General features: G+C 29.9%; 9 protein-coding genes and 3 pseudogenes across 12 annotated transcripts, besides 6 other annotated features; 2 read left to right on the top strand and 10 right to left on the bottom strand.

Annotated features, from left to right (window-relative positions):
- Positions 1-1,900: part of a mobile genetic element that runs on past the window's edge.
- Positions 1,873-1,900: a terminal%2Cinverted (terminal inverted repeat of MuDR-2_TvMULE3 transposon ID:TVAGG3_0168050).
- Positions 1,901-1,980: 80 nt separating this feature from the next.
- Positions 1,981-4,180, bottom strand: TVAGG3_0168040 (DNA/RNA polymerase superfamily; the record flags this gene model as incomplete). Its single annotated transcript, XM_051225196.1, has 1 exon — positions 1,981-4,180. A coding segment is annotated over one exon (2,200 nt), but the record flags the coding sequence as incomplete, so codon positions are not given.
- Positions 1,981-4,180: a mobile genetic element.
- A 1,818-nt stretch (positions 4,181-5,998) lies between these two features.
- Positions 5,999-6,531: a mobile genetic element.
- TVAGG3_0168020 (uncharacterized protein) lies at positions 6,102-6,503 on the top strand (the record flags this gene model as incomplete). The annotated part of the gene is made up of 1 exon (XM_051225195.1): positions 6,102-6,503. The coding sequence occupies one exon, from the start codon at positions 6,102-6,104 to the stop codon at positions 6,501-6,503; it is 402 nt and encodes a 133-aa protein (XP_051110181.1).
- Positions 6,532-7,127: 596 nt separating the features above from the next.
- Positions 7,128-17,832: a mobile genetic element.
- Positions 7,990-8,399, bottom strand: TVAGG3_0168000 (annotated as a pseudogene). Its single transcript has one exon. A coding segment is annotated over exon 1 (410 nt).
- TVAGG3_0167990 (uncharacterized protein) lies at positions 8,898-9,926 on the bottom strand (the record flags this gene model as incomplete). The annotated part of the gene is made up of 1 exon (XM_051225194.1): positions 8,898-9,926. A coding segment is annotated over one exon (1,029 nt), but the record flags the coding sequence as incomplete, so codon positions are not given.
- TVAGG3_0167980 (uncharacterized protein) lies at positions 10,546-11,210 on the bottom strand (the record flags this gene model as incomplete). Its single annotated transcript, XM_051225193.1, has 1 exon — positions 10,546-11,210. A coding segment is annotated over one exon (665 nt), but the record flags the coding sequence as incomplete, so codon positions are not given.
- Positions 12,167-13,153, bottom strand: TVAGG3_0167970 (keratin-associated protein family; the record flags this gene model as incomplete). Its single annotated transcript, XM_001299048.1, has 1 exon — positions 12,167-13,153. One exon carries the CDS (start codon positions 13,151-13,153, stop codon positions 12,167-12,169), a length of 987 nt encoding a protein of 328 aa, XP_001299049.1.
- On the bottom strand, positions 15,497-16,167 carry TVAGG3_0167960 (annotated as a pseudogene). Its single transcript has one exon. A coding segment is annotated over exon 1 (671 nt).
- Positions 16,651-17,022, bottom strand: TVAGG3_0167950 (uncharacterized protein; the record flags this gene model as incomplete). The annotated part of the gene is made up of 1 exon (XM_051225192.1): positions 16,651-17,022. One exon carries the CDS (start codon positions 17,020-17,022, stop codon positions 16,651-16,653), a length of 372 nt encoding a protein of 123 aa, XP_051110178.1.
- A 150-nt stretch (positions 17,833-17,982) lies between the features above and the next one.
- On the bottom strand, positions 17,983-18,354 carry TVAGG3_0167930 (uncharacterized protein; the record flags this gene model as incomplete). The annotated part of the gene is made up of 1 exon (XM_051225191.1): positions 17,983-18,354. One exon carries the CDS (start codon positions 18,352-18,354, stop codon positions 17,983-17,985), a length of 372 nt encoding a protein of 123 aa, XP_051110177.1.
- A 130-nt stretch (positions 18,355-18,484) lies between these two features.
- Positions 18,485-19,619, bottom strand: TVAGG3_0167920 (annotated as a pseudogene). The gene has a single exon. A coding segment is annotated over exon 1 (1,135 nt).
- Positions 19,620-20,989: 1,370 nt separating this feature from the next.
- On the bottom strand, positions 20,990-21,429 carry TVAGG3_0167910 (uncharacterized protein; the record flags this gene model as incomplete). The annotated part of the gene is made up of 1 exon (XM_001299049.1): positions 21,117-21,401. The coding sequence occupies one exon, from the start codon at positions 21,399-21,401 to the stop codon at positions 21,117-21,119; it is 285 nt and encodes a 94-aa protein (XP_001299050.1).
- Positions 21,430-21,589: 160 nt separating this feature from the next.
- On the top strand, positions 21,590-24,822 carry TVAGG3_0167900 (armadillo (ARM) repeat-containing protein family; the record flags this gene model as incomplete). The annotated part of the gene is made up of 1 exon (XM_001299050.1): positions 21,590-24,031. One exon carries the CDS (start codon positions 21,590-21,592, stop codon positions 24,029-24,031), a length of 2,442 nt encoding a protein of 813 aa, XP_001299051.1.
- Positions 24,823-27,512: 2,690 nt separating this feature from the next.
- Positions 27,513-27,938: part of a mobile genetic element that runs on past the window's edge.

The following is a 27,938-nucleotide window of genomic DNA, read 5'->3' as shown; positions in this document are numbered from 1 at the left end:
GACAATTTAAAATTCACAATAAATAAAAATAATAAATTTTTTAGTCTAATAAATTATTCTTTTCTTTGAAATCCTCTAAAAATTCTTCGAAATGTTCTAAAATATAATCTGGAGAATTATAACAAAATTCATTAATTTCTAACATATACGTATCTAACAATTCATTTGGAATTTCAAACGATCTTAAATATGTAATTGAATTTTGTATCTTCTCATTTATTTGAGAAAGTTTTTCTTCAGCATTTTCCAATAAAAATCTTAATGGATTCAAATTGGCTTCTTGATTCTGAACAAAATTTAATACTTGGTATAAACGTGATTGAACTTCTCTTTTCAATTTTGTTTTATAATCTGTCAATCGAGGCTCGCGAATTCTAATTGAAGGAATAAAACCTGTTTGAAGTAAATCGTTTTTAATACGATAAAAGTAATTGGGTGCAACTTCTTCTAAAAGATTTTTGACAAAAACATCAATTCTTTGATTTTTAACGCAGCCAAAATCGTGATATTTTATCTTTTTAAATAAAGATTCAGAAACGTTATTCACAACGGTTAATTCATTTGGTCTGGCAGCGGCTATCCACATCATAGCCAACAATTCCTTATACAAAATTCAAAAACTTGGGTGCAATCAGAACTGATTGCACCCAAGTTTTTGAACTTTCTTGAGGGAATTAAAGGGTGAGAGATTTATAGTCTATCTATATATCTCCCACCCTCTAATTCCCTCCCTGACAGCGGGAAATTTTGTCTGAATGTTAAACTATTCAGACAAAGTTTCCCACTGTTTGCGAAGGAATTGTTGGCTATGATGTACTGATTCATGATCAGTACATCATAGCCAACAATTCCTTATATAAAGTTCAAAAACTTGGGTGCAATCAGAACTGATTGCACCCAAGTTTTTGAACTTTCTTGAGGGAATGGAAGAGTAAGAGGTATACATTATGAATATATACCTCTTACCCTTCCATTCCCTCTCTGACAGCGGGAAACTTTGTCTGAATGTTAAACTATTCAGACAAAGTTTCCCGCTGTCAGCGAAAGAATTGTTCCATCTGGTGCATAGAGTGTGAATCTATGCACCAGATGGAACAAGTCCCTCGCGAAATTGCCAAAACTTGCGTCGCATTTCAAAGATTGCGACCCAAATTTTGGCGATTTCTAGTAGAGATGGAGTATTTTGAGTCACTGACCTATATGCAGTGGCTCAAAAGGCTCCATCTCTACTTTGAAGCAAGGAAACTTTCCTCGAAATTTTGATAATTTGAAGAAAGTTTTCAAGCAATTAACAAAGGATTACTCGCTATGAGGTAAAAATTCTAGATTTTCACCTCATAGCGAGAGCTTCCCTTTCATTGCTTGAAAACTTTCCCCAGCTTCAAAATTGGGGAAAGGGCTGTAAAGTCGACTCCGATACCAGCAGGTACCAGAGTATTTAAAAGAGAAGCCCTCGTACGAGTTTCTATGAAGACCTTCTCATTCAAGAAGATCTTAATAGAAAATCGTACGAGGGCATTGGAAACTCGCGTCTGGTACATGTTGGTACCAGAGTGTTTGAGATTTGAAGACTCTGGTACTAACATGTACCAGAATTTATGATGAATTTAAGATGGACCATTATAAAATGGTAGCGGTTTGTTTCAAAAAAATTTAGATGAGATTTGCATAGATATAGATTATATGATTTATACATATGAAAAATAATATATAAAAATATAATTTTGAGATAATTATGTAAATAATATTTTAAATATTTGAATTTGAGGTATAATTTTATAGTAAAATATATTATAAAGAGTATTTATATAAATATTGTAAAATAATATAAGTAATAAAAATTGAGACCCCCTCCCTGTTTTTGATGTTTTGTCACTTTTTCGGTAATTCTTATTGTTTCTTTCTGGTCAACTGGTAGATTGTTTGATTTCATGTAATTATACATAAAACTGCCAATTGTTTTTTCATCTGTGATAATATCTAAGTTTCTTATTATCGGTAAAAAGTTTATGTAATCATTAATGTATTTTTCATCAATGTGACCCTTTACTTCAGCCACGAATAAAGTATTTTTCTTCTTAATAATTCCCAGTGCTTTTGCTTTCTTTGTTGCTGTATCACAAATGATAACACCATTCAATCTTCCCGGCATATACATTTTATGGTTAGTATATTGAATGAAATCATGAGGATTAGATGAAAATGATGAAGGATATAATGAATTAAAGTCAACTCCAACGAAATGAGTCATAATGTTGGTGGTGTCCTCATTTAATACAGTTTTAGTTTCTGGATTATATGAAAGTTTATTAATGTGCGTGATTCCTTTAAGATTAACACGATGTTGAACATTTGATAGACCACCAGTAATTCCATTACGGAGAATGTGATAAGCTTCAACTGAATCTAAAGTCATTGGTAAATTATTTTTTAATGCATAATTTCTTAAATTGATTCTTAAACGTTGAACATCTTCATCTTTATTTGATTTTACGACATTGCAATAACAACACATTAACTGACAATTTTCTTTGGTATGTGGTTTTTCATTATCTATTCTATCCAATGTTGGTTTATTTGCATATGTAAACGCTTTACCACACATTTTGCATTTAGATGAAAGGATTAAATCGTGATAGTATTGATAGTCATCCATTGAAACATTGTTTTTGGTATCTCTTTTTGCCTTTTCATCTTGTTTCTTATATGAATCAATTTTATATTTCCAATACTTTTTCGTTAATTCAAAACTTGATTCCACATTTTCTTCTTCTGGATATGTTTCGTTAGGATTGAAGTTCTTATATGCTAACGCGTAACGAATCATTGATGCATTCGATGATAAAGAAAGATTATGAAGCATGTCAATTTTATAAACAAATGTTTCTTCGATAATTTTATCAATTGGGTCAATCATAATTTCAACGTCTTTATTGCAATAATGAATAAAATATTCTAATCTATTCTCAAAATTTTTAGCATCATTGAGATATATTTGATAATCTGAATCGGATATTGTTTCTTGTGTTAATGCTGAATAAAATGAATCTTGAGTGAATGGTTCCACTTTATATAATTCTTCTTCGTAATTTTCCCATGTGATGAATTGATAAGGGAAAAAGGATTTAACACGTGATTTATTGTTTCCGAAATCTTGAGTGAATTGGTCTAATGTTCCACCCGCTATATAATTTCTGATGTCAATAAATCTTAATTCATATGGACAGTTTGTTTTCTTTACTATGACTTGCTTAAATTGAGAAGAAGAACCCAGCATTGATTTTATCTTCCATTTTGCAGTATTTAAATCACGAAGAATTAAATTTAAATCAAACTTTCCCGAATTAAAACCAATGATATTCACTTTATTAAATTCTTCATCTAAAAGCTCTTTCATTGCTTCCTTTTGTTTCTCATTTAATGTATTCATTAATTCTTCATATTGTTCAATATTTGATTTAGCAACTAATGAACAGGTTGAAAATAAAAATTCAATCCAATCAGAGATGAACGAATCACTTGATGTTAAGCAAAAATTCCTCGTAAATGTTTTATCACGGTCTACGACCTCGCCGCTTTGCGGCTTTATTTTGACAGTTGATGATACCATAAATGGTTTTAAGTAAGCGTTCAAAGTTGCACATTCAGAAAGTTGAAGTTCTTCTTTAGTCTCTAATGTTTCGAAGTCAAAAGTAATATAATATCTTGTTGGTTTATAATATTCCTGCAAATTATGTGCTAATAACCACTGATATATTTTCTGTTTCGTGATATGTGGTGCATATGGTTGTTGTGTGTTTTGCAATTGAACGTCTTGAATTAATCTTCCATTATTTTCTTTACATTTCTCACAATGTTTTAAAAATCTTCTTTGGTTTTTCCTTTCTGGATCATCACGGATAGAATATACTTCTTCTTTGCAAAAGGGGCAAACTTTATATCCTGTGAGTGCTTCAACGTCTGTAATTCTGTCAGCGTGAAGTTTTCCACATGGACTCTGTGTTAATAAAATATTTACTGTTTCAAATTCTGGATCTATCATTATTGATTCCACTAATGGAAAGTCTACCTTGTTAATGTCTACGTCTTCTGGTTGAGGGTCACAATAATAAAAATCAATATTAACGTTTAACATTCTTGCTAACCTCTCACTTTCTGATGAAATGTCAAAACCCTTCATATGAATCTATTGCTTCATTTAAATAGCTTCTACGAGTTTTAGGATTAACACCATCAGGAATGTTATAGAAGCGTTTAAATAACCTTCTACCTTCTGCTCTAATTTGATTATCATTCATTTTAGCTGTTCCATTTTTGTTCATTTATGTAAGAATAAAAATTAAAAAATAAATAAAAATAAAGTTTATTTTTTTTAAAGTCCGAGACTCAGAGAGTCCAGGGCTAAAGTCCATAAAATGAATTAAGAACACATAAATTTTTATCATCTGCGACGTGACGAATACATTTTAATTTACTCAAAATGCGTACCCTGATACATTAAATCTAATTTCTGTCTTATTTAATTTCACAACTTTGAAAAGGAATGTATGAATAGCTATAAAATGATGAGAAGATGTTTTATGGGTTGCTTCCATTTTTTCTGAAATAAATGAATAAATATAATGCTTATACGTTTTCATATCTTTTATATTCTTAATAACGAATGGTATAGACCTTTCCACTTCGTCTTCCTTCGGTGCTGTTCTTTCATATGAAACATTATTGGTATCTTCAATAATGAAACCACAATCGCATAAAATTTTATATGTACCAATTGTTTCTTTTGATATTTTATCTAATAAATCAAAAACTTTATCAACGCCTGTGCATTTATTTAAATAATAATTTGTGTAAATATCATGGTCTTCTTTCTTAATCGTATTTGTTGCATATGTTACATTTTTCAGTGCTTTTTTGAATTTTTCAGAATCAATAGGAGGTGAAAGTAATATACATGGATAATCTCCATCGTCAATAAACTGAAGCTTATGTTTATGAATAAATTTTGTGCCTTCTTCTGAAAGTGTTTCGTCAATATCACCATCTAATAAATTTTTAGTAGATTCCAAAAAGTAATTTTTATATCTTTCCTCATGTGATTTTTGAACTTCTGATTCTGAAGCTGGGATATTCATTAAACCCTCTACTTCATTCTCAGCATTTCTCAATTCACTAATTCTTTCATCTATTTCATTTCTTAATTGTTCCAATTTCTCAATCTCATCGTTATAATATTCATCTTGTTTAATTTTTTCTTCAAAATATTCAGGAGGTGTTTCAAGGCTCTCTGAGCCCAGGTCCTCTGGACCATAAAGAGGAATATTCTCCTGTTTTTCAACTTTTTTGGGATATAAATATCTCATTATAGCCTTTTTAGTAATTGGTCCGTTATATTTAAATTCATTCAACAATCTGGAAAACTCTTTCACATTCTGCATATATGTTGGATAAGAACCGTCTCCAAAATTTTCTAAAATATTTTCTAATTCTGAATTAGTGAACTTTAAAGATTTCAATGAATTAGTTGTTATACTCATTTATTATAAAATAAAAAAATCTAACTTTATTTTTTCGGAGTTTTGTGACGAAGTGCGAATCTTCACTTCGTCAAAAATATATTCTTTTTATTAATGGTAATATAGGAATTGTAGGAATAAAAACTTTTTATAAATTATTCATAAATTTTTAAAATCGGTTTCATACAAAATAAAAATAAATTTTCATAAATGTAAGACATGAATTTTTAAAGTTTATTTTTTTTATTTCATTATGTATGGGCTGAGTGTAAATGTCTTACAATTTTGAAAATTTTTTAAATCTTGATTTATTCAAAAACGTAAGAATAAAAACCGTAAGAATCATACATTTTTTACTTCATATGTTAAAAAAATGATACAAAATCGTTCAATATTGTATGAATTCTTACGTTTACAAAAAAAGTCACACAACCCTTCAACATATACTACTATCAATGGAGTCATAATCAAAGACCTCATAAACGAGTAAAAGATTCACTACCATAATGAAATAAAAAAATAAAAAATAAACTTTAAAAATTCATGTCTTACATTTTTGAATAATTTATTTTTATTTTGTATAAAATGAGTGTCAAAACTAACAACGTTAAAAAATTAGGATTCACAAACGAGGAAATAAAGGATATATTAGAGGAGGCGGGTTATGAGGTTGATAAATATTATTTAAGAAATTGTCAAAAATTCGCGGAGTTTTTAAATGAGTTTGATTATGATGGAAAAATGAATAAAGATGATGTTATAAATTTCTTATATCCCACATCTAAAGAAGAAAAACCTAAAGAACCTGATGTTTTCCCTGAATATTATGAAGAACGGATTAAAGATGATGATGAATACAATGAAATTGAAAGACTGGAAAAAATAAGAGATGAAATAGATGAAAAAATTAAGGAATTAAGAGAAGTTGAAAAATATAATGAAAATGAAGTAGAGGGTTTAATGAATATCCCAGCTTCAGAATCATAAGTTCAGAAATCTCATGAAGAAAGATATAAAAATTATGTCTCAGAATCAACACAAAATTTATTAGATGGTGAAATAGATGAAACACTTTCAGAAGAAGGTACTAAATTTATTCGTAAACATAAGTTACAATTTATTGATAATGAAGAATACCCTTGTATCTTACCGTTCAATCCTTAAACTGAGTGAAGCAAAAATAAAAGAATTTAATAGAATAAATAAATTGATTGGAAGAGATGAATTTAATAAAGATGAATTTTTAAACTCAATCCAAATTTAATTTTTATTCCTCTTTGACAACATCTCTCTTTCCATCATTACTGCATAACCGCATTTTCTCAATTTTAGTGGTTTGTTATTTTTAGCAAGTTCTCGCATCATTTTTATCGTTTCCTCCCTTGTTATGATTCGTGGTAAATTTTGAGCTTGTGGGGTATTCATTTATGATAAAAATAAAAATTTGTTATCAGTTATTTTATCGTTAATGGTTTTTAGGTTATTCAATAATTAATTATTTTTGAAGAACCGAAGGTGCTACCATGTTACCATGTGCTACCAGGTCATTTAACTTCTCTGAAAAAATGAGACAACATGACATTTAGACAACAACACAGGAGGAAGGCATTTATGAATTATTTTTGAAGAACTGAAGGTGCTACCATGTTACCATGTGCTACCAGGTCATTTAACTTCTCTGAAAAAATGAGACAACATGACATTTAGACAACAACACAGGAGGAAGGCATTTATGAATTATTTTTGAAGAACTGAAGGTGCTACCATGTTACCATGTGCTACCAGGTCATTTAACTTCTCTGAAAAAATGAGACAACATGACATTTAGACAACAACACAGGAGGAAGGCATTTATGAATTATTTTTGAAGAACTGAAGGTGCTACCATGTTACCATGTGCTACCAGGTCATTTAACTTCTCTGAAAAAATGAGACAACATGACATTTAGACAACAACACAGGAGGAAGGCATTTATGAATTATTTTTGAAGAACTGAAGGTGCTACCATGTTACCATGTGCTACCAGGTCATTTAACTTCTCTGAAAAAATGAGACAACATGACATTTAGACAACAACACAGGAGGAAGGCATTTATGAATTATTTTTGAAGAACTGAAGGTGCTACCATGTTACCATGTGCTACCAGGTCATTTAACTTCTCTGAAAAAATGAGACAACATGACATTTAGACAACAACACAGGAGGAAGGCATTTATGAATTATTTTTGAAGAACTGAAGGTGCTACCATGTTACCATGTGCTACCAGGTCATTTAACTTCTCTGAAAAAATGAGACAACATGACATTTAGACAACAACACAGGAGGAAGGCATTTATGAATTATTTTTGAAGAACTGAAGGTGCTACCATGTTACCATGTCTACCAGGTCATTTAACTTCTCTGAAAAAATGAGACAACATGACATTTAGACAACAACACAGGATTAATGCAATAAATGTCAAATCATACTTTATAAAGCATCATTTACAGGTATTTCATCGTCAGTAAATGAATCCTCATTATCGTTTGGTTCAACCTGTTTATATATAATCCTTTCATTTCTTCTTTCAAAACATAACACCATGTTTGTTTATCGTCTATTCTTCTATATTTCCTATCACATTTATCCTTAATGCTCATTTGGAAATTCTTGTCTTTCATGTCTGATGGTTTGCAGAATAGAGCATTTTTACACGTCATACCTGCACACAATTCATCATAATGTGTATTTATCCATACATCTAAAGGATTTGTTGATAATTCAATTAAATCTTGTTTGGCTTCAGTCATCGGTATGATTCGTACATTAAATGATGAAAGGTCGTAATTGATAAAATATGTTAAAAGGTTATCATAAAATTCCTTTGTGCATGAATCCATTAAATTCTTGAAATAATCAAATTGACCCTTGAATTTACCATTAACTCTTAAAACTACGTATCTTCTGTCTCCAACTTCAATTTTGACAGGGTAAACGTTATTAGTTACGAAAATGAAGTTTGCAACATTCTGAGCTGTTCTTCTGGGTTGATTCTTTTCATTAATTCTAATCTCATTATCCGTTATAATTGATTTCAAAGCGTTGAAGTTTGCGAGTCTATCTTCACCTACATTCTTGAGTTCATTAAGTACAAGAAACATTTTATTCTCAACTACTGAATTGAAATTACCCGTTAGCTCACTTATTTCAGTAATGTTTTTACATGAATAACCGGCGAGGAGTTCAGAAATAATGTCTGTGAATCTGTTTTTACCTGTTCCCTGAAGTCCTTTCAAAATAATTGCTGTTTCATTCTTGATTCCAGGATGTTGAATCATTGATGCAATCCAGCCGAGAAGGTATTTATACACTTCATCGTTATTATCACAAATGGCTTCTTTAATGAAATTCATAAACATCTCAATTTTTGAGTAATCAGGCTTTTCGAGAATGTTGTATTTATAACCCTGAAACGTTGAGAAAACATCTGGAGAATCAGATTTAAAGCAAACACCCTTAACGGTTAATGAAGACAATTGATTTAGTAGTACGTCCCATGCTGTTATTGTTTTACCTTCTTCTTTAAATAATTTAATCATTTTAAGTGACTCTTTCATGTTTGATTGAAGAACGAATGATATTTGATTCATTTTATCATGAATATTATAGTCCTTTTGAATGAAATATTTATTTCCACAATCTACAAAACGGATTACACGTGATAAATCCTCAATTACTTCAGAACTGTTTTTATACTGATGATTTTCAGCCTTGCGTCTAATATCTGTTATCAAAAACGAGTCATCAAGTTTGATATCAAATGTTATTTTTGGCTTACGTAATAAAGGTAAAACGTATTCATCATAATATTCCTTTTGATATAGTTTTAGAATCTTTACCAAAACAAATGGAGAAGTCATTAAATGTGCATATCTACCACGTGCTTTTTCAAAATTACTTTTAGCATTTTCTGTTAAACTGCAGAAGTTATAAACGTTATCGTATGCTTCATTAATCAAATGATTAGGTAACGAATTAATAGCTTGAAACAGTGTGAATAATGTAACTTCTTTTTCTAAATTCATGTTTCCACCGTCATTATGTACTTCAAAATCACAGATGCCATCAACTATGCTCTGGGCAAGTTTATCGTCAATGTTTACATCTTTGTTTTCATTCATAATGGTCTTTATTTCTTCGTTCTTTTGTTCAACTCTTACCTTAATATTCAACTCATTTAATATATCATTCACTGTTCTGGTTAATGTTGAATCATAACTTCCACGAATGAATGAGTATGTATTGATTGGTTCTGTTGCATTCTTGCGAACTCTTGAATCAGCCATAACCACTAAAGAACGTTTTGAATCATCCATAGAAGTCATGATATCAATATCATAATCATTGCATGAATAGCATTTAATCATTCTGTTCGAAACTGCATAGAAGAAATTAGTGTTGCAATAAATGTGAAGACCTCCTGAAGCGGTTTTAACGATAACATCTTTATCCGAAAGTTTTGATAAAATGTCTTTTCTAACTGTTTCTTTAAGTTCATCATTGTATGATTTATTGATATCAACATCTATAATCGTTAAATTTGAAATTTTATTTACTAATAAAGCTGTACCAGTTTTCCTTCCTCTTCCTCCATCATGTTTGAGGTAGTTATGTAAATCAATCTTGTTTTCACCAATTCTTTCGTTGAGGGTTTTAGTTTCTGCCACAACTAATTCCTCAGCTAATGAATCAATAACTTGTTCATCAGAAATGATAAAGTTGCTGTTGTTGTTTGTTGCTGTCATTTATATAGGAATAAAAAAAATAATTTTAAAACTAACTTTATTTTTGGACTGCATCAAATTTCCTGTGTTGTTGTCAAAATGTCATGTTGTCTCATTTTTTCAGAGAAGTTAATTAACCTGGTAGCACATGGTAACATGGTAGCACCTTCAGTTCTTCAAAAATAATTAATTATTGAATAACCTGAAAACATTAACGATAAAATATATTTTTGGTCGTTTATGACAAAAATAAATGGTTCATTTACTCACAATATTTTGTACAAAACGACCCCAAACTTTTAACTTCTTTTCTGCAGTTTCTAATGCTATCTTAGCGAGTTCATATTCTCTAAATTCTCTCTTTAAATCTTCTTGTTCCCATTGGTCTAGTTCGTATGGAGAATCTCTATAACCATAATATATCTCACGTTCATGTTCTAATTGTTTTTCACACATTTTTCTAACTTCTTGTTCGAACAAAGGTTTAGCATTCTCTACTGTATCTTCGAGTTCTTCTTCATCTAATTTCTCATGAACTTTCTTGTCTATGGAGTCCATAATATCTTTGACATAAAATGCATACTTTACAGAGCACCATTCAGCAACAAAATGAACGAAGTCAGGATGTATGTAAATACCTTTGAATTCATTTATAACACCCTTAGTAAGCTCATAAAATGCTTGTTTTGAGGTCGAGCCACTTTTGGCTTGACCGTATTCGTTCATCCAAAACTCAAGAATTTCCTGCATTTTAGTACTATTGAGAAATCTGTTTAAATGGTTTAACCTTCCCGATTCTCTTGCCATATTTGTTGCATTAATGTAACCATCCTTGTCTCTACGTAAGACTTCAATACCGTTATAAGTGCCTTTTGTGAATGTTTCGCCATTAGATTTGTTCGTGAATGTTTTTGCTTCGACTGACATTTCTGTTCTTACATACAAAATAAAAAGTTGAAAAAAATAAAACTAACGTTATTTTTGGACTGCATCAAATTTCCTATGTTGTTGTCTAAATGTCATGTTGTCTCATTTTTTCAGAGAAGTTAAATGACCTGGTAGCACATGGTAACATGGTAGCACCCTCAGTTCTTCAAAAATAATTCATAAATGCCTTCCTCCTGTGTTGTTGTCTAAATGTCATGTTGTCTCATTTTTTCAGAGAAGTTAAATGACCTGGTAGCACATGGTAACATGGTAGCACCTTCAGTTCTTCAAAAATAATTCATAAATGCCTTCCTCCTGTGTTGTTGTCTAAATGTCATGTTGTCTCATTTTTTCAGAGAAGTTAAATGACCTGGTAGCACATGGTAACATGGTAGCACCTTCAGTTCTTCAAAAATAATTCATAAATGCCTTCCTCCTATGTTGTTGTCTAAATGTCATGTTGTCTCATTTTTTCAGAGAAGTTAAATGACCTGGTAGCACATGGTAACATGGTAGCACCCTCAGTTCTTCAAAAATAATTCATAAATGCCTTCCTCCTGTGTTGTTGTCTAAATGTCATGTTGTCTCATTTTTTCAGAGAAGTTAAATGACCTGGTAGCACATGGTAACATGGTAGCACCCTCAGTTCTTCAAAAATAATTCATAAATGCCTTCCTCCTGTGTTGTTGTCTAAATGTCATGTTGTCTCATTTTTTCAGAGAAGTTAAATGACCTGGTAGCACATGGTAACATGGTAGCACCCTCAGTTCTTCAAAAATAATTAATTATTGAATAACCTGAAACCATTAACGTAATCATTAACGTAAACATTAACGTAATCATATACGATAAAATATATTTCTGCAGTTCATCCATTACTTCATTACCTTATTAATTACAGACATAAAATATATTTAGTTCATTCGGTAAGCCTAAACCCTTTGGGTCAAGTGTGTTTATTGAACTCGGTACCATGCAAATACAGTCATAAATGGAGGCATATAATCTTCACCCGAGCCTGTTGGATTTGTTGTGAAAGTGTGTGAATGATTTCCTGCGGTTCCACAGAAAATACCTGCGCTTGAATCTACTGGGTCAGTTGTGATATCATATCTATTCATTCCCCATCTATCCGAACCCGCTGCAAGATTTATATAACCTCTTTTTGTTATTGAATGTGAATGATTACCTGTTGTGTTTGTAGTTCCTGTATGAGTGTGCGGTGGAAGGTTTGCTTCTTTAATTTTCTTCGAACCTCCTGTTTGCTTTGAAGAGTTAGCACAGTATAAGAATTTGTCTACAATCTGCTTCCATGCACCAAAACCTAAAACACTTGCCGGATTTGTTGAGTTCATTGATGTATATAAAGAACCAATGGGGTAAATCATCTCAAGAATTGTATTAAATCCATTATGAATATTGAATTTATTATATAATATTGAATATTGGTGAGTATTTAAAACCGGTCTTGTTATCAATATTAACGTATTATTTTTGAAAATTGCTTTTCTAACATCTTGAAATTTTGTGATTTCAGACCAGTTTCTTCCATCACTACTGATATTTACTAAATCACCACATCCTAAAGCAATGAAATACCCATCAATATAAAATAAATTTGTAAATCTATAATTTCGAGTAAATTTTGGAGTGAATGAATAAACCAATTCCCAATTTGATAAATCCTGTGATAAATAAATATGTCTGTTATAACTTACAGGATATGAATAGACCATTCTACTTGAAACGAGAACATAAACATTTGATCCATAACATAAAGCTTCAATGTCTCCATCAGCTTGAAAAATTTGTTCAAATTGACCTTGTGATATTGAAGATGATCTATAAATTTTATCATTTTGTAGGATAAAATACATGTTGTTAATGTAATACCACTTACTTGTATAATCAATTTTCAAATCTGATGACATCATACTAAACATATAATAATTTATCCCATCCTCACTAATGAAAATTTGATTGACTTCATAAATTAGTACCCATTTATTATTAACGCATCTAATAGGATTATTTGAATATTTAAATTTAGCATCTTGATTTAAATTACATTTGAACCATTGGATACAATCGAATGAATAACAAGGGTAAAAATCATCTCCAACCGTTATCATTCCCATAAATTTACCGTTATTATATTCAACATATAAAATTATTGGATTAATGATTGGCTCTCGTGTATCAGGATTTAAAACAGATGGAGTAAATGATTCATAGTTTTTAAAATCATTTGTTTTAAAATAATAAAGCACTCCAGCTGTATAAAATAAATACATGGTCACTCCATCGAAACATATCCATTCAAAAGAATCTATATCAAAGGTTTTATCTGATGATTTCATAAAATTTAAAAATGGTGGAGTAAAATAGACCTCTGATTGTTTTATTTCTTCATTAACAAATGATATATTAGCTTTCTTATTTAACTCACTATCCACATATTCCTTATCTGCTTTCTTATTTAACTCATCATTAACATAAGTTTTATCTGCTTTAAGGTCTAAACATCCTGAAACCCATCCTGTATCAGCTTTAGTTTTTAAAATCTTTGATGTCCATTCATGATACCATTCAACCCTTTCTTTAATTTCATTATCTTTTTCATCAACATAAACCAAATTTGCCTTCTTCATTAACTCACTATCCACATATTCCTTATCTGCTTTCTTCATTATGTCATTTAGGAAACCTTCTATGAATTCCTCATTTAAATTAAATCTTCCAATCTTCAAAACTTTAGGAAATGCATTTAATGCGTAATATCTCTGTTCTTCTGGTGGAATTGATGTTATATCATCCGTTATTCCTTTAATTTTTGAATTCATAAATAAAATTTCTTTTATATTTGATATCACTGCACCACCTTTGCAAACGAATTCGAAATGGTCATTTTTCAATACTATCTCCAAATCTCCATATTTCAACCTTTGCGTTTGTTCTGCCGTCTTTGAATTATATGCATATATGGCGTATGTAATGGTCTGAGGGACCTGGGTGTTTTGTGCCTTAAGTTGCTGTGGTTGCTGTTGTTTAATCATTTATTATGATTTAAAAATAAATATTTAATCCGTTATCTCATCAGCTATTTTTTCTATTTGAAATTGCCATAATATTTCATTCATGAATTCTAAATCACAATCAAATAGGTCAGTTATTCTAAATTTAATATTTGATAAATCTTTTGAATGAAGAATAAATGAATTCCCGGATAATTGAAACGGATATGATAAAGAAAATGTGTTTAAGTTGATGGATAAAATGTTTTGTATTGATGGGTAAGAGTTAGGGTCTAATGTTTGGTGTGAAAATCTCATTGGGGTATTAACTTTATCACATTTGATTAAAATGAAATTGGAACCAGTGTCAGAATACAAAACATCCCCAACATCTTTTTCAAAATTTAATATCCCCAACAATGAACGAAGATGAGGAGTACAAAATTTAATTTTCAGCGGGAATTTAATAAGGTTATTTATTTCATCAAGTTCAAAAAGTTTATCAGGTTTTGATTTAAAATTTTCTTCATACCATACGATAAATGATTCATTTAAATAACTTAAAATCATGTTAATATCCCATTTCGCTATCACATTATTTATATACATATCATACGTTTTTTCATGGTCATCTTTAATAAATGATATATAATCTGAAGGGTCTAAAAGAATGGGATTAAATTTACCACTCACAGAAACGAGAGTAACATTATAAATTCCGCTAACTGTTAAATTTAATTCACAGTTATTATTCGAAATAATATTGATAATTGACATTTTTATTACGATTAAAAATATGGTAAAGCGTTATTTTCCAGTGATAAATAAAACTAGAATAAGATTACCTCAAGAATTCATAAATTCAACGAATAAGAAATTCATTCATGTTATAAATTTTAGTGTTTTCAGAAAATATGAGTCAATGTCATATTCATCAACAGGTTATATTTCACTTCATTCAAATTTAGTTCAATCAAACCCATATAATGACCATTTCATAAGATTTTCAGATGGTATTAAAAATGTAATTGATAGATTAAAATATGAACAGATTGACAATATCGAATTTTTGGAATTTTGGTTTAAATATCCCGATGGAAAAAAGATTGAAGTTAAAGATAAAGCTGATACTATAACAAAAACAATTACAATGACCGATCCGGATAGTGGGGAACAAAAAGAAATAAAACAAACGATAGAAACTGGTGAAAGGTCAATTATTATTGATTATGATTCAAAGGATTATTATTCGATAATGTTAATGCTTGAATATTAAATAGCCTTAACAAAGAATTTTTCAAGTGATATTTTATATTCATCAACTATTTTATTATAAATATCATTATATGTTAAATGAAGTTCAGTTGTTGTTCCGTTCTTTGATATCTTAATTGTGCTAATATCCTTTATAGGATTTATTTTTGCAACTGTTCCGCAGCATGAAACCTCATCATCTATGAAAAATTGAATCTTAACGTCTGAATCTTGAACATCACAAAGAATGGCGATAATGTGAATTAATGATTCATAAGGTAAAATAATTAAACCGGATTGGTCAATTAAATTTATTATTGAATCATAATTATTAATTATTATATCACGGTAAATTTTCATTAATTCAGAATTAATGTCTATTTTATATGGGTTCTCGATGTTTGATGAAAGAGGTGGGGGTATGTTGGATAAGTGGGAATTTCAACAGGTTCTTTACCGGGTTCAGATAAAATGATTGGGTCTCCATTCTCATGGTTTTCTTCATTCTCCTCATTCTTCGGTAAGTCACGAGTTAATAAATTTGGTTGAGTTGCTGACCTTGTTAATTCGGGGCTAACATTAACTTTAACATTTTGAATAATTCGTGATTTATCATCATTTACGTTATAACCAACCGTAATCTCTGCTTTTGCGTTAGTGTTCTTTTGACTAGTGAAACGTCTTCTCATTTATATTCGAATAAAAAAAATATATTTAAACTTTTATTTTGCTGGAACTTTTGAATCTATTATTCCCTGTATTTGTTCATGAAGTTGATTTTTAGCTTTTCATCGAAATTAATAGACCGAATATATTCATTAATTGCATTCTTATAATCATCTGATTTCTCAAATTTTCTTTTATCTGATTCCTTAACTAAATCATAAGTTAAACCTCGTTGCTGATATAATGGTTTCTTAATTAAATCTTTGAATGCTTGAGATAAAGCACCTGATGCAATTCTTGCTACTATAATTGGTTGGAATTGCTGTTTAAGTTCATCTTTAACATTTGCGAAAACTGGATCGAATAAAGCAACTTTAAAGAATTTCTTAGCTGAAATTTCAGGTCTAATATTTGCATATTGACCATCAAACTGGTTAGAATATCGTGGTAATCCATCCGGTCCCTCTTCAATAGCATTTAATTCTTCATTGAAATAAGAATATGGATTAACGGTATGAATTAATTGGACCATTTTCACCTTCTCCAATGTATTGTTTAACAGCTTTTCCATTTTCATCAAATTGCATAGGATAACGTTCATTATATGCTTTACGTTTAGGATAATCAGATATAGTTAATTTATAACCATTTATGACTTTAATATTACCTTGACCATCAGTAACGAAAACTTCATTTATACCATCAGGTTTTCCATTTGGACCCGTAATGTCTGCTTCGTGTGCTTCCCAATTTGGACCATGACGTTTGGCATATGCTTGAGCTTCTGGTAATGTTAAAACGTTTCTCATTTGTTTAACATCTTTTTGAAGACCAGCAACAATATGAACTAATTCTTTCATTCCATCAGGAACTTTCATAGTTCTATTATATGCACCCTTTTGTTTGTCCCTTGTTTTAATGGAACCTGTAGAAGATTTATTTCTGTCATGTTTAATTATAAATAAAAAATAAAAATTAATTATAAAAAGTTAATCAAATTTAACACTTCCTTTATTTAAATCAACTATTATTTTTCCATGTTCACCTAATTGCTGATATTGTGTGTAAAGTTCATTAATGCTCATTGGTAAATTCACTTGATAAAGCATAACGTTCAACTGTTGACGACTAAACCACTGAAAATGAAAAGTGTTGATAGATTTGATTTAATGTTTGTGCTTAATGCTTTGAAGTATTGAACAGCCATGAAGAATGAACACTGAATGTGTCGACATTGAGTTAATAACTGATTAAAATATGATTTCTCATTTGTTATTAGTTTTGATTTCACTGCATCATCTAGAAAAATGAGTGAATGCAAAAATTCTCTATCAAAATTTGAAATAGAAAGTGTTTCAAATAATTCATCCCGTTGTTTATCAATAATTTTATCCTCTAATCCTTGCTTCTTGATTGTATTATATAATTCTTTATACATTAAAAAGTTTTTTAAATAATCTTCTGCTTCTTCTTGTGATAAATAAATAATTGGAATTTTGATTAAATGCTTTAAAGATTCAAATGTATCATCTGAAGGTGAACCTGAACGGTTGATATAAATTAACACATGTGAATAGGGGGAAGTGTTAGCAATAATGATAATTTGTTTTAATATCGTTAATGTTTTACCTTTTTTGTTTACCAATTGCTGCAGTGATTGAATTTAAGTAACATTCAGAATATGGAATTTTCATTAATTTTTCCTTAGATAGAGCATTTCTATTATCACTCAATGCTTCATTAATCATATCATCTACGTATGTATTATATACTCCTGCTAATTCTTCATAAGGGGTGGATGAATTTAAATCCATTTAATCAAAAATAAATTTATAATTTTAAACATTTCTATTCATCAATATTTCATCATATGAACTTCTATACTGTGGTGGTGTACCTGTTGGATGATATTTCAAACCTTCATCCGGTGTCCATGTCCAATATGTAGTCCTAGTAAACCAAACCTGAGGAGGATTTGTCACCTTTGAACAGTAAGTGTCATTTTCACCCTGAATGATTGGATAAGCTTTCACTTGTACTGTAACTTGTGAGTTGAAAGTTTCTAATCCATCAAAGAATATACCCGCTCCATCACGTTGAACTGGAATAGTGCATAAGAATGAAGTTTGGTCTTTCCATGTTCTAGCTAATGGCGTGCCATCATCATCATTCAGTGGTCTAGTTAATGAGTCCTCGTATTCTTCGTGCATTCATTCACTCCATCTAAATCAGAAGCTTGAAGCATACGTGTAAAGAATATGTCACCCACTGTGGTCATCGCTTGATCGGGGAAGTTTCTGGAATCTATAGTGACCTGAAGACCTCGAAGCATTGGATTTTCTAAAACTGTTCTTGCATTGCATTCTTTGGAAATGTTAACACAACATCTGTAACATTATGAAGAGCGTATGAGAAATCTGAGCTAATACCTTCAGGAGTGATGCAACCTCCATTTAGTGAACGAACGTCAATATGTTGAGCTGGAATCATGAATGGATCTTCCTTACTAAATAAACGTGGTATTGCTTTAACTGATTCTTCAATTAAACCGTATCCTGGTGTAATGCATTTATCCTCTAAAACTTCCATCTTTGTGCATGAAATAATAACATTATCAACTGTTGCGTCAGCAGATGTGGCGGCTAAGCTTGTAATTAATTTGGCAGGAAGTCCGATTTGTTGGAATTTGCGATCATATTTATAAACATGATTCATAATCTTTTCATAATTTTATCAGTTATCTTTTCATAAACGTAATTTTGTAAATCAGCAACTCTTAACGGGTCAACCTGACAAAATACTAAAGTATCCCTGAAAACATAATATTTAAGAATGATATCACCAAATGATTTAGGATAATCATCGAACGCCTGAAATGCTAACAAATCATTTACCGGAATAATCATATCAAAAGTGACATCAACTTCTTCATTTGCGTTCTTGAAAACTTCTGAAGGGTCAATATATTACCACATACTGAGTTATCATATTTTTGAACATTATTATATAACGAATGAACAAACTTTTTAACTTTCCTTTCTGATTTTGGTTTATATGTTGCAAATGCGAAAGATTCACGGGCGCAATCCATCTGAAGATAACCAGCATCACCTCTTTCAGTTTCTACTTCTAATTGTTTAAAGCTTTGATTTGATGATTTGTAACCAACGAATAAACGCATGCATTTAAAAGCGGCATCGCATGTGAAAGCTTTATTTGAAACTAGAGTTGCTTTAACTTTGCGTTTAATATATGTGTCACCTAATTGGTTCACATCATGAGCTGGATTTGTAATTCTTAAATGAGTTTGTTTATCATCAAAATATGGAGCATCAGAGTCATAGCATGAACTTTCAAGTTCTCTATAATATCTTCTACCGTCATTCTTTGCGAATATTTCATTTATCTTTTCGAATGAATGAAACACATTTCCATTAATCGGTTTAGTGTTTGGCACCAAATAGTTAGTCGTCATTTATTAATAAATAAAAAATCAAAATTAAAAGATGAAAATGAATTTTTAATTAATATTAAATCAACTATGGCTGCAGGATTCTTTAAGAAATTATGGGATAGAGTAAAAAGAGGAGCGCATAAAGTTTGGGAAACAATGAAGAAGGGAGCAAATTGGATATTTAAGAATAAAGAAGCAATTAGTGATGTTGCTGAATCAATAACACCAAAAGCTGCCCCAATAAGAGAAATATTAAATAAAGGAGAAAAAGTTTATCAAAGACTACAACCGATACTAAGATAAAAATAATATTTATTTATTTTTTCCACTATCTACCTCCTATTTTATTAAGTATTCCTTCAGCAATTCCACAACGAACTGCGTTACCTGCTTGTGCTCCCATCGCCGGATTACCTGCTTTAGTACCTAATACTCCCACCTATGATAGTTCCTGCGTTTTCGCTACTGGTGGCCAAAAAGTTTGCAACGGGTTTAATAATCTTTTTATAAACCCAACCCGCAGCTTTCTTAATTCCATCCCATAATTTTTAAAAAAGAATCCTGCCGCCATAGTTGATTTAATATTAATTAAAAAATATATTTCATCACTTATATTCAATTATTTTATTTAATGATAAATGAAACCGATTTTTAAAAATAAATGAAACAGAGGAGGAAGAAATAAATGAAAGTGAAAATATTCAACAAAAAATAAACGTTGTTAAACCAATTACTGAAATAAAAATTTTTTCATCTGTTGAAGAATTTAATGACTATTATGCTAATAATAAAAAATTATTTGAAGAATTGACAACGTGTAAATTGAATAAAATGTTTAAAGTTGATGGATTCAAAATTTCAAAAATAAAAGGGGTGGTTAGTTTGAAATCTATTCCCCAATCAAGAATCACCTCATTAATGAAAATAGATGATTTAACAAAAAGAATAGAAGAGATTGAAGAAAGAATGAATCAAATAATTGATTTCATAAATTCAAATAATCATTAGTTTCTTAAAGTTCTATGTTGAACTCATCAAATTCTTCTTCATCATTACCATTACTTTTCAACTCTATCTTTTGATAGTCTTTCGTTTAATTTTTTTTAAAGTTTATTTTACTCGTTTATGATTCCATTCAGGATTTAAACAATGTTTAATTAATCGCGGAATATCTGACATCATCTATATATAGCTTCTTTTATAAAAGATAAAAAATAAATTATTTTAAAATTAATGTTAATTTTTTTAATGCGTTTATAAATAAATATATTTTAATGCATCGTCTATATATAGATGTAACAAAAAAGTCACACAACCCTTCATATACTACTACTTTCATTTCATATTTAATTTTTTTCAAAGGTTAGCAAAAATGTGGAATGACTTAAATGAAACACATGACTTATGCAATATGAGCGATTCAATGATAGTAACAAGTAAAAAATTCAAAATATAAATCTCAAAAAACAAAAAAAAACTGTAAAATGTAAGCGTATTAATAGGATAAACTAACAATTTTTATTGTTCATTTTCGTAAACTATATTAATATTAAATAACTTATTCGGTATATATCGAAAACTGCATAATTTTGTGAAATCTTCGCCTGGAGCTTGATTTTCATCGCCATTTTCACCAACAAAGTTGACTTCGCGTGATTTCATGAATGATTTTGATGGAAGATCAAAAGGACTTTCAAAACCAATACTATGTTTAACTACTGACATCCATGGGCAACTTGGAATAAAAACTTCCGGTGGCTCTCTATCGAAAGCCAGCGAATCGTTCTCATCATACATCATCATCTTTATTTTTTAACGCTTGATATTTTCCCCAAAAATAAATTAACGCTCCCCCAAAATTGTATTATGAATTTTTGATATCTGTTAGTAATTAAAAATAATGAATCTTCAAGTATCCAAGAAACAAAAAAGCAATAAAAGAAAGCATGAAATTTTTTGGAAAAAATTGAGAGAAAGACGTTAAAGGAATTATGCTTTGCCCAATTCTTAAGGCTTGTGAATCAAATAAATCACAACCTGATGCGGCAAAAAGCATAATATCTCAATTTATAGCAAACTTAGAAATTGATTCGGATTCTTTATCAAATATACAGCGAGATCCAAAATTTCCAGATTTCTTAGGGCTTTTATACGATATATTACTCGAAAAACCATTTCCATCACCACATGAAGAAGAAATGCCTCATGCTCAGGTTACAATTCTCACATTTTTAACAACTCTTTGTTTAGATCATCCTGATTTACTTTCGTTAATTGCAACCTATACTCCACTTGATAGATTAATACCTATATTTTTCCAGAGAAATGTGTCTAATGATACCATCTTAGATCCGCAGCCTTCTCATTTGTTATATCCAATAGAATTTATTGCTGCCTTATCGCAATCTAGCCAAGTTTTAATAACATTAACATCAGCAATTCAAATGCTCTTTTCCGTTCTTATTTCATTAGTCGAGCATCCTCAACTTTCTGCTTACAGTATTGCAGCTGTGGCAGGATTTGCTAATAATTCAGCAACAGCTTTAAGCTATTTAGAAACTATGCCTAACATTACTGCATTCAAGAGAAAAATCGCTTCATTATTAACATCTCCAGATCATAATGTCATGCTTGCATCGCTTGCATCACTCTGTGCCATATTCTCACGTAGTATTGATGCTGAAACATCAATGAAAGTAGCATTCTCCGCTTTAATAACTCCGCCATCTATTCCGTTATCAACACAACTCTCTTCGTCAATCATACTACATTTATCGCAAACCTTACAGCTTAGTTTAGACGATCAAGAGCAACTTATAAATTCTGCTTTAAAGTCAACAGGAATGAGAGCATTCATATTATTTAGATTAATTAACGAAATTGCAAGTAAACCACAATCGAAAATCTTTTCTTTACTTCAACAGCCTGATTTCTTCGCTAAATATTTTAACTTTATCATTAGCACCGAAGATAATTTTGTTGCAATTGCGGCAACTCACCTTTTGCAAGCAATTTTCGAAGAATCAAAGCCTCCAATATTAAATGAATCAATTGAAGCACCATTCCTTACATCTCTCAAGTTAATTATTAATAATACAAGAGATAATACAATCGATAAAGTTTCATCTGCATTATTAATACTCCAAATCATCATTCAAAGCCAAGATGCCCCAACATATGTTCTTAAAATGCTTCAGACAAATGAAGATCAAGTCTTCTTCGCCTTTCAGCGCTGTATTGAAAACACTTATTCATTTGCAGCAGTTCACTTTTTCTTATTCCTTTATAATGCAGCCAAATTCTTTACAAACTGGTTACTAAGACTCAGAGAAATTATTGTTGATTCAACATTTCCAGCATTACTTGTTCAATGCTTATCAGTATCCCAAAATAGAAGAGTTATATCTGATTCAATCTATGCTCTTTCTATCATCATTAATGGTGTCAAACAGAAACCACCGAATCTTAATGACTCTCTTACTGATGCTGTTATTAGTGGTTTCCTATTGATCAATAAAGAGAGTAAGAAAGAGAAATCACAAGCAATTATGAAATCAAGAGAGTTACATCAAGAATATATGCAAAAAATTAGAGAAATTGAAGTAGAAAGGGATCTAAGTGAAAAGGAATTATCAGAGCTAAAAGAAATTAGCGAGATCTCAAAGACCCAAAACGACTTCGCTCAGCAAAAGCTTGGGGATTTAATGAAATCTTATGAATCACTCAAGCAGAGATATAATTCTAAGAAGGAAAAACTAAAAAGAGCTGTTGTTGAACTCAAAAATTCAGATACTGAATTGCAGAATTTGTCAGAGCAATTATCAAATTCTGAACAAGAAATTGATAGAGCAAATAAAAAGATTCAGAAACTTCAAACTAAGATGTCTGTTTATCAAGAAACAGAAGCCCAATTTAGTCAACTGTCTGAAACTCATGCTGATACGGAAGAAAAATTCCAATCAACAATTCAAAAGTTGAGAGAAGCAGAAGAAGAAATTGATTTATTACAAGCTAAATTAGCTGAAGAAAAGAAGAAGAAAGGTGTGGTTGACAAATTATTAATTGAATCGCAGCAAAAGACAGATGTATTAAACAGTGATGTTGAAAAATCTAGATCGAAGATGAGAGAAGCTCTGGAAAACTTAGAGAAAACACAAATTTTGCTCAAGTCTAAATCAGATAAAGAATTGCAAATAACTGATGAACTCAAGAGGCTCAGAGAAGAAATTAGTGCGTTAAAGAAGACAAATGATGGTCTCAAGGCAGAAAATGAGCATTATTCAGATTTGATCAATATTCAGAATTCAAGAATAGCTAATCTTAAGAAAGATAAAAGAGAATTAATTGCTTTATCCCAGATGATTCATAAAATCACTAATGGACAAGGAATTCCTGAAGCAGGTTTAACAGAATTGATAAACGAAAATATGTAAGTGTTATTGTATTGAATATAATTGTTGTAGAATAAATATTTTATGTAAGACTCTTAAATAATGTGTTTATCCTGGAAATGACAGTTGTCATGCAGAAACTCTGTAGTATTTCATTGTAATTGTTCTTTCCAATGTCATTAAAGTTTTCGAAAGTCACTTCTGTTAGACAAAATGTATCAAAATCTTTAAGCTACGTGATATTTTTTGTTTTTTCTAAAATCGTGTAGGATATGAGCTTAAATCTTATCTTATTTAATAGGATAATGAATCTTATCCATCATCGAATTTCAGGCCATTAAGTGGTTCCCCTGTTTGTCTCTCTTCTAGTTTGACTTTTTCTTGTCGAAAATGCTGTGAAGGAGCGGATTCAACAGCATCTTCATGTAATTAGCTTTTGACAACATGTTTTTAGGATTCTACTGGGAATCTTATTGCTGTAGCTTTCTTGAATATCATCATATTCAGGTAATTCCTTAGTTTCAGCTGTTTGGAATCAAAAAAATAAAATCTTTACGTTTCTAATTATTCCAAGTACTCTAGTTATTTTACACTTAGGGATTTAAAAACGGTTTCGCCAAATAGCGAATTACTGAAAATTCGCTAACTCAGCCTGATTTTTTCGAATTCGGCGAACTCAAAAAGTGACATAAATTATGCATACTCTCGCTATAATCATTCATAATTTTTGCATATGTCAAATAGTTACAGTATGCTAATAACTTTATTACGTATAGTCATGATGTTCATGATAACTATTTTGAATTTAAGTAAATAATTGACAGATTATTGGCGTCAATACTTATTTTTGGAAACTTATCATATAACTTCAAATATATTAATACAGTACAATGCAAATACTGTAATGACTTCTCGTGTTTTTTAGATAATCTCGGTCATATCTTTTATTTATCTCATAATATTGAATAATTTCTTCTTCTTTTCAATTATCTTTTTATACAAGTAAATTATATTATTAGAAATGCTGAATAATTGAGAAAAACCTAAATATTTGCAAATATTATCTAATTTTAGATATATTCCTCCACAATATCATAAAGGAATAGATCCCAAATAATATTAATATTATTAAGTATGAGTGTACGGAAAAGGCAACAATTTATTTCATTCAAATTTTTCATATTAAAACCATACCATTTCTTAAAGCGCACATAAAAACTGTTTATGTTGTGAGTAATAATTTATAACAAACTTAATCATAAAGTTCTTATTTTGAATTCAAATTTATTCTGTTTAGTTAGTATGAGAATAAATTGTTATGATTTAAACAAACTAACATCAATAGAAGCTAATTTTGCAATCAGCATAAATAATTTTTAATCATGAACAAATATGAACTTTATTGTCATAATATATATATTCATTCAATATATTTTGCAAATTGATAAGAAAATTGGAAATATAATATTGTGCTTAACGTCTTCGCCATTTTGTAAAGTAAAATTAAGAGGAAAACGATAATCCCAAAATAAAAATAATAGCCCCTATCTTAAAATCATGAAGATTACCACCCAATAAAAATGTTAGACCCTTTATTAATAAAAAACGAAAATTCCACAAAATAAAAATATCAGACCCTTTTACATGGTTTCGAAATTGAAAAATGGCGAATTCGCCAAAAAATTAGAAGTGGCGCAATTCGCCATTTTGCGAACTTTTTTTTAAATCCCTAAGTAATATCATTTTACATGATATTAAATTATGATTTTCATGCGACCTTTTTCTCTAATTTTGAGCAAATTTAATTTTCATTTTCCTCAAAATTCTGTTTTTTGCTCTACTTTATTTTATTTAGAGTTCATCAAATTATTATTTTCTTTTTCAAGTGACCTCTGAGCTTTATGCTGTGTGTGTTTTGTTTTATATAAAAAGATATATAAGATATATTATGAAAAACTTTTTTTGATAATTGTCGTTATTTTAGTGTGTGGAATATGTGATGACATGTCGTTTTATAATAACAAAAGAAATTCTAATAATAATTTTTGATTTTTAGATTTTTGCTTTAAGGGTGCAGACGGGAGGATCATGTAAACTTCAGAAATTAGAACATTATTTTTAGGCATTATCTTGGGTACCTATTTAGGTATCAAAACAGTAGTATATGTGGAAGGGTTGTGTGACTTTTTTTGTAAACGTAAGAATTCATACAATATTGAACGATTTTGTATCATTTTTTTTAACATATGAAGTAAAAAATGTATGATTCTTACGGTTTTTATTCTTACGTTTTTGAATAAATCAAGATTTAAAAAATTTTCAAAATTGTAAGACATTTACACTCAACCCATACATAATGTAATGAAAAATAAAAGAAGCTATATATATAGATGATGTCAGATATTCCGCGATTAATTATAGAATTGTTTAAATCATGAATGGAATCAATGGAGTCATAATCGAGTAAAAGAAATTAGAAACTAATGATTATTTGAATTTATGAAATCAATTATTTGATTCATTCTTTCTTCAATCTCTTCTATTCTTTTTGTTAAATCATCAATTTTCATTAATGAGGTGATTCTTGATTGAGGAATAGATTTCAAACTAACCACTCCTTTTATTTTTGAAATTTTGAATCCATCAACTTTAAACATTTTATTCAATTTACACGTTGTCAATTCTTCAAATAATTTTTTATTATTAGCATAATAGTCATTAAATTCTTCAACAGATGAAAAAATTTTTATTTCAGTAATTGGTTTAACAACGTTTATTTTTTGTTGAACATTTCCACTTTCATTTATTTCTTCCTCCTCTGTTTCATTTATTTTTAAAATTGGTTTCATTTATCATTAAATAAAAATTAGAATATAAGTGATGAAATATATTTTTTAATTAATATTAAATCAGAAATATGCTATTACAAAAAGAAGCCGCAATGCGGTGGGGTTGAAAACAATAAAACTAATGGAACTGAAAACGATAAAGAGAGGAAAGAAATAATCGAAAAATTAGAAACTTACCGTTCAATCATTAAACTGAGTGAAGCAAAAATAAAAGAATTTAATAGAATAAATAAATTGGTTGGAAGAGATGAATTTAATAAAGATGAATTTTTAAACTCTATCCAAATTTAATTTTTATTCCTCTTCGACAACATCTCTCTTTCCATCATTACTGCATAACCACATTTTCTCAATTTTAGTGGTTTGTTATTTTTAGCAAGTTCTCGCATCATTTTTATCGTTTCCTCCCTTGTTATGATTCGTGGTAAATTTTGAGCTTGTGGGGTATTCATTTATGATAAAAATAAAAATTTAAATTATGCCGTTCGCTCTTTTGAGCTCAGGACTTTCAGTCCGTTCTAAAGTTTGTGACAACATGACATTTTGACAACATCATGGGTTATTCAATAATTAATTATTTTTGAAGAACTGAAGGGGTCACCAGGTCACCAGGTCACCAGGTCATTTCACTTCTCTGAAAAAATGTGACAACATGACATTTTGACAACATCATGGGTTATTCAATAATTAATTATTTTGAAGAACTGAAGGGGTCACCAGGTCACCAGGTCACCAGGTCATTTCACTTCTCTGAAAAAATGTGACAACATGACATTTTGACAACATCATGGGTTATTCAATAATTAATTATTTTTGAAGAACTGAAGGGGTCACCAGGTCACCAGGTCACCAGGTCATTTCACTTCTCTGAAAAAATGTGACAACATGACATTTTGACAACATCATGGGTTATTCAATAATTAATTATTTTTGAAGAACTGAAGGGGTCACCAGGTCACCAGGTCACCAGGTCATTTCACTTCTCTGAAAAAATGTGACAACATGACATTTTGACAACATCATGGGTTATTCAATAATTAATTATTTTTGAAGAACTGAAGGGGTCACCAGGTCACCAGGTCACCAGGTCATTTCACTTC

This window comes from Trichomonas vaginalis, chromosome IV (genome assembly GCF_026262505.1).
Source record: "Trichomonas vaginalis G3 chromosome IV, whole genome shotgun sequence".
Lineage (NCBI taxonomy): Eukaryota > Parabasalia > Trichomonadida > Trichomonadidae > Trichomonas > Trichomonas vaginalis.
Note: the sequence above shows the minus strand (reverse complement) of the source record. Positions and strands in the feature narration are given on the sequence as shown.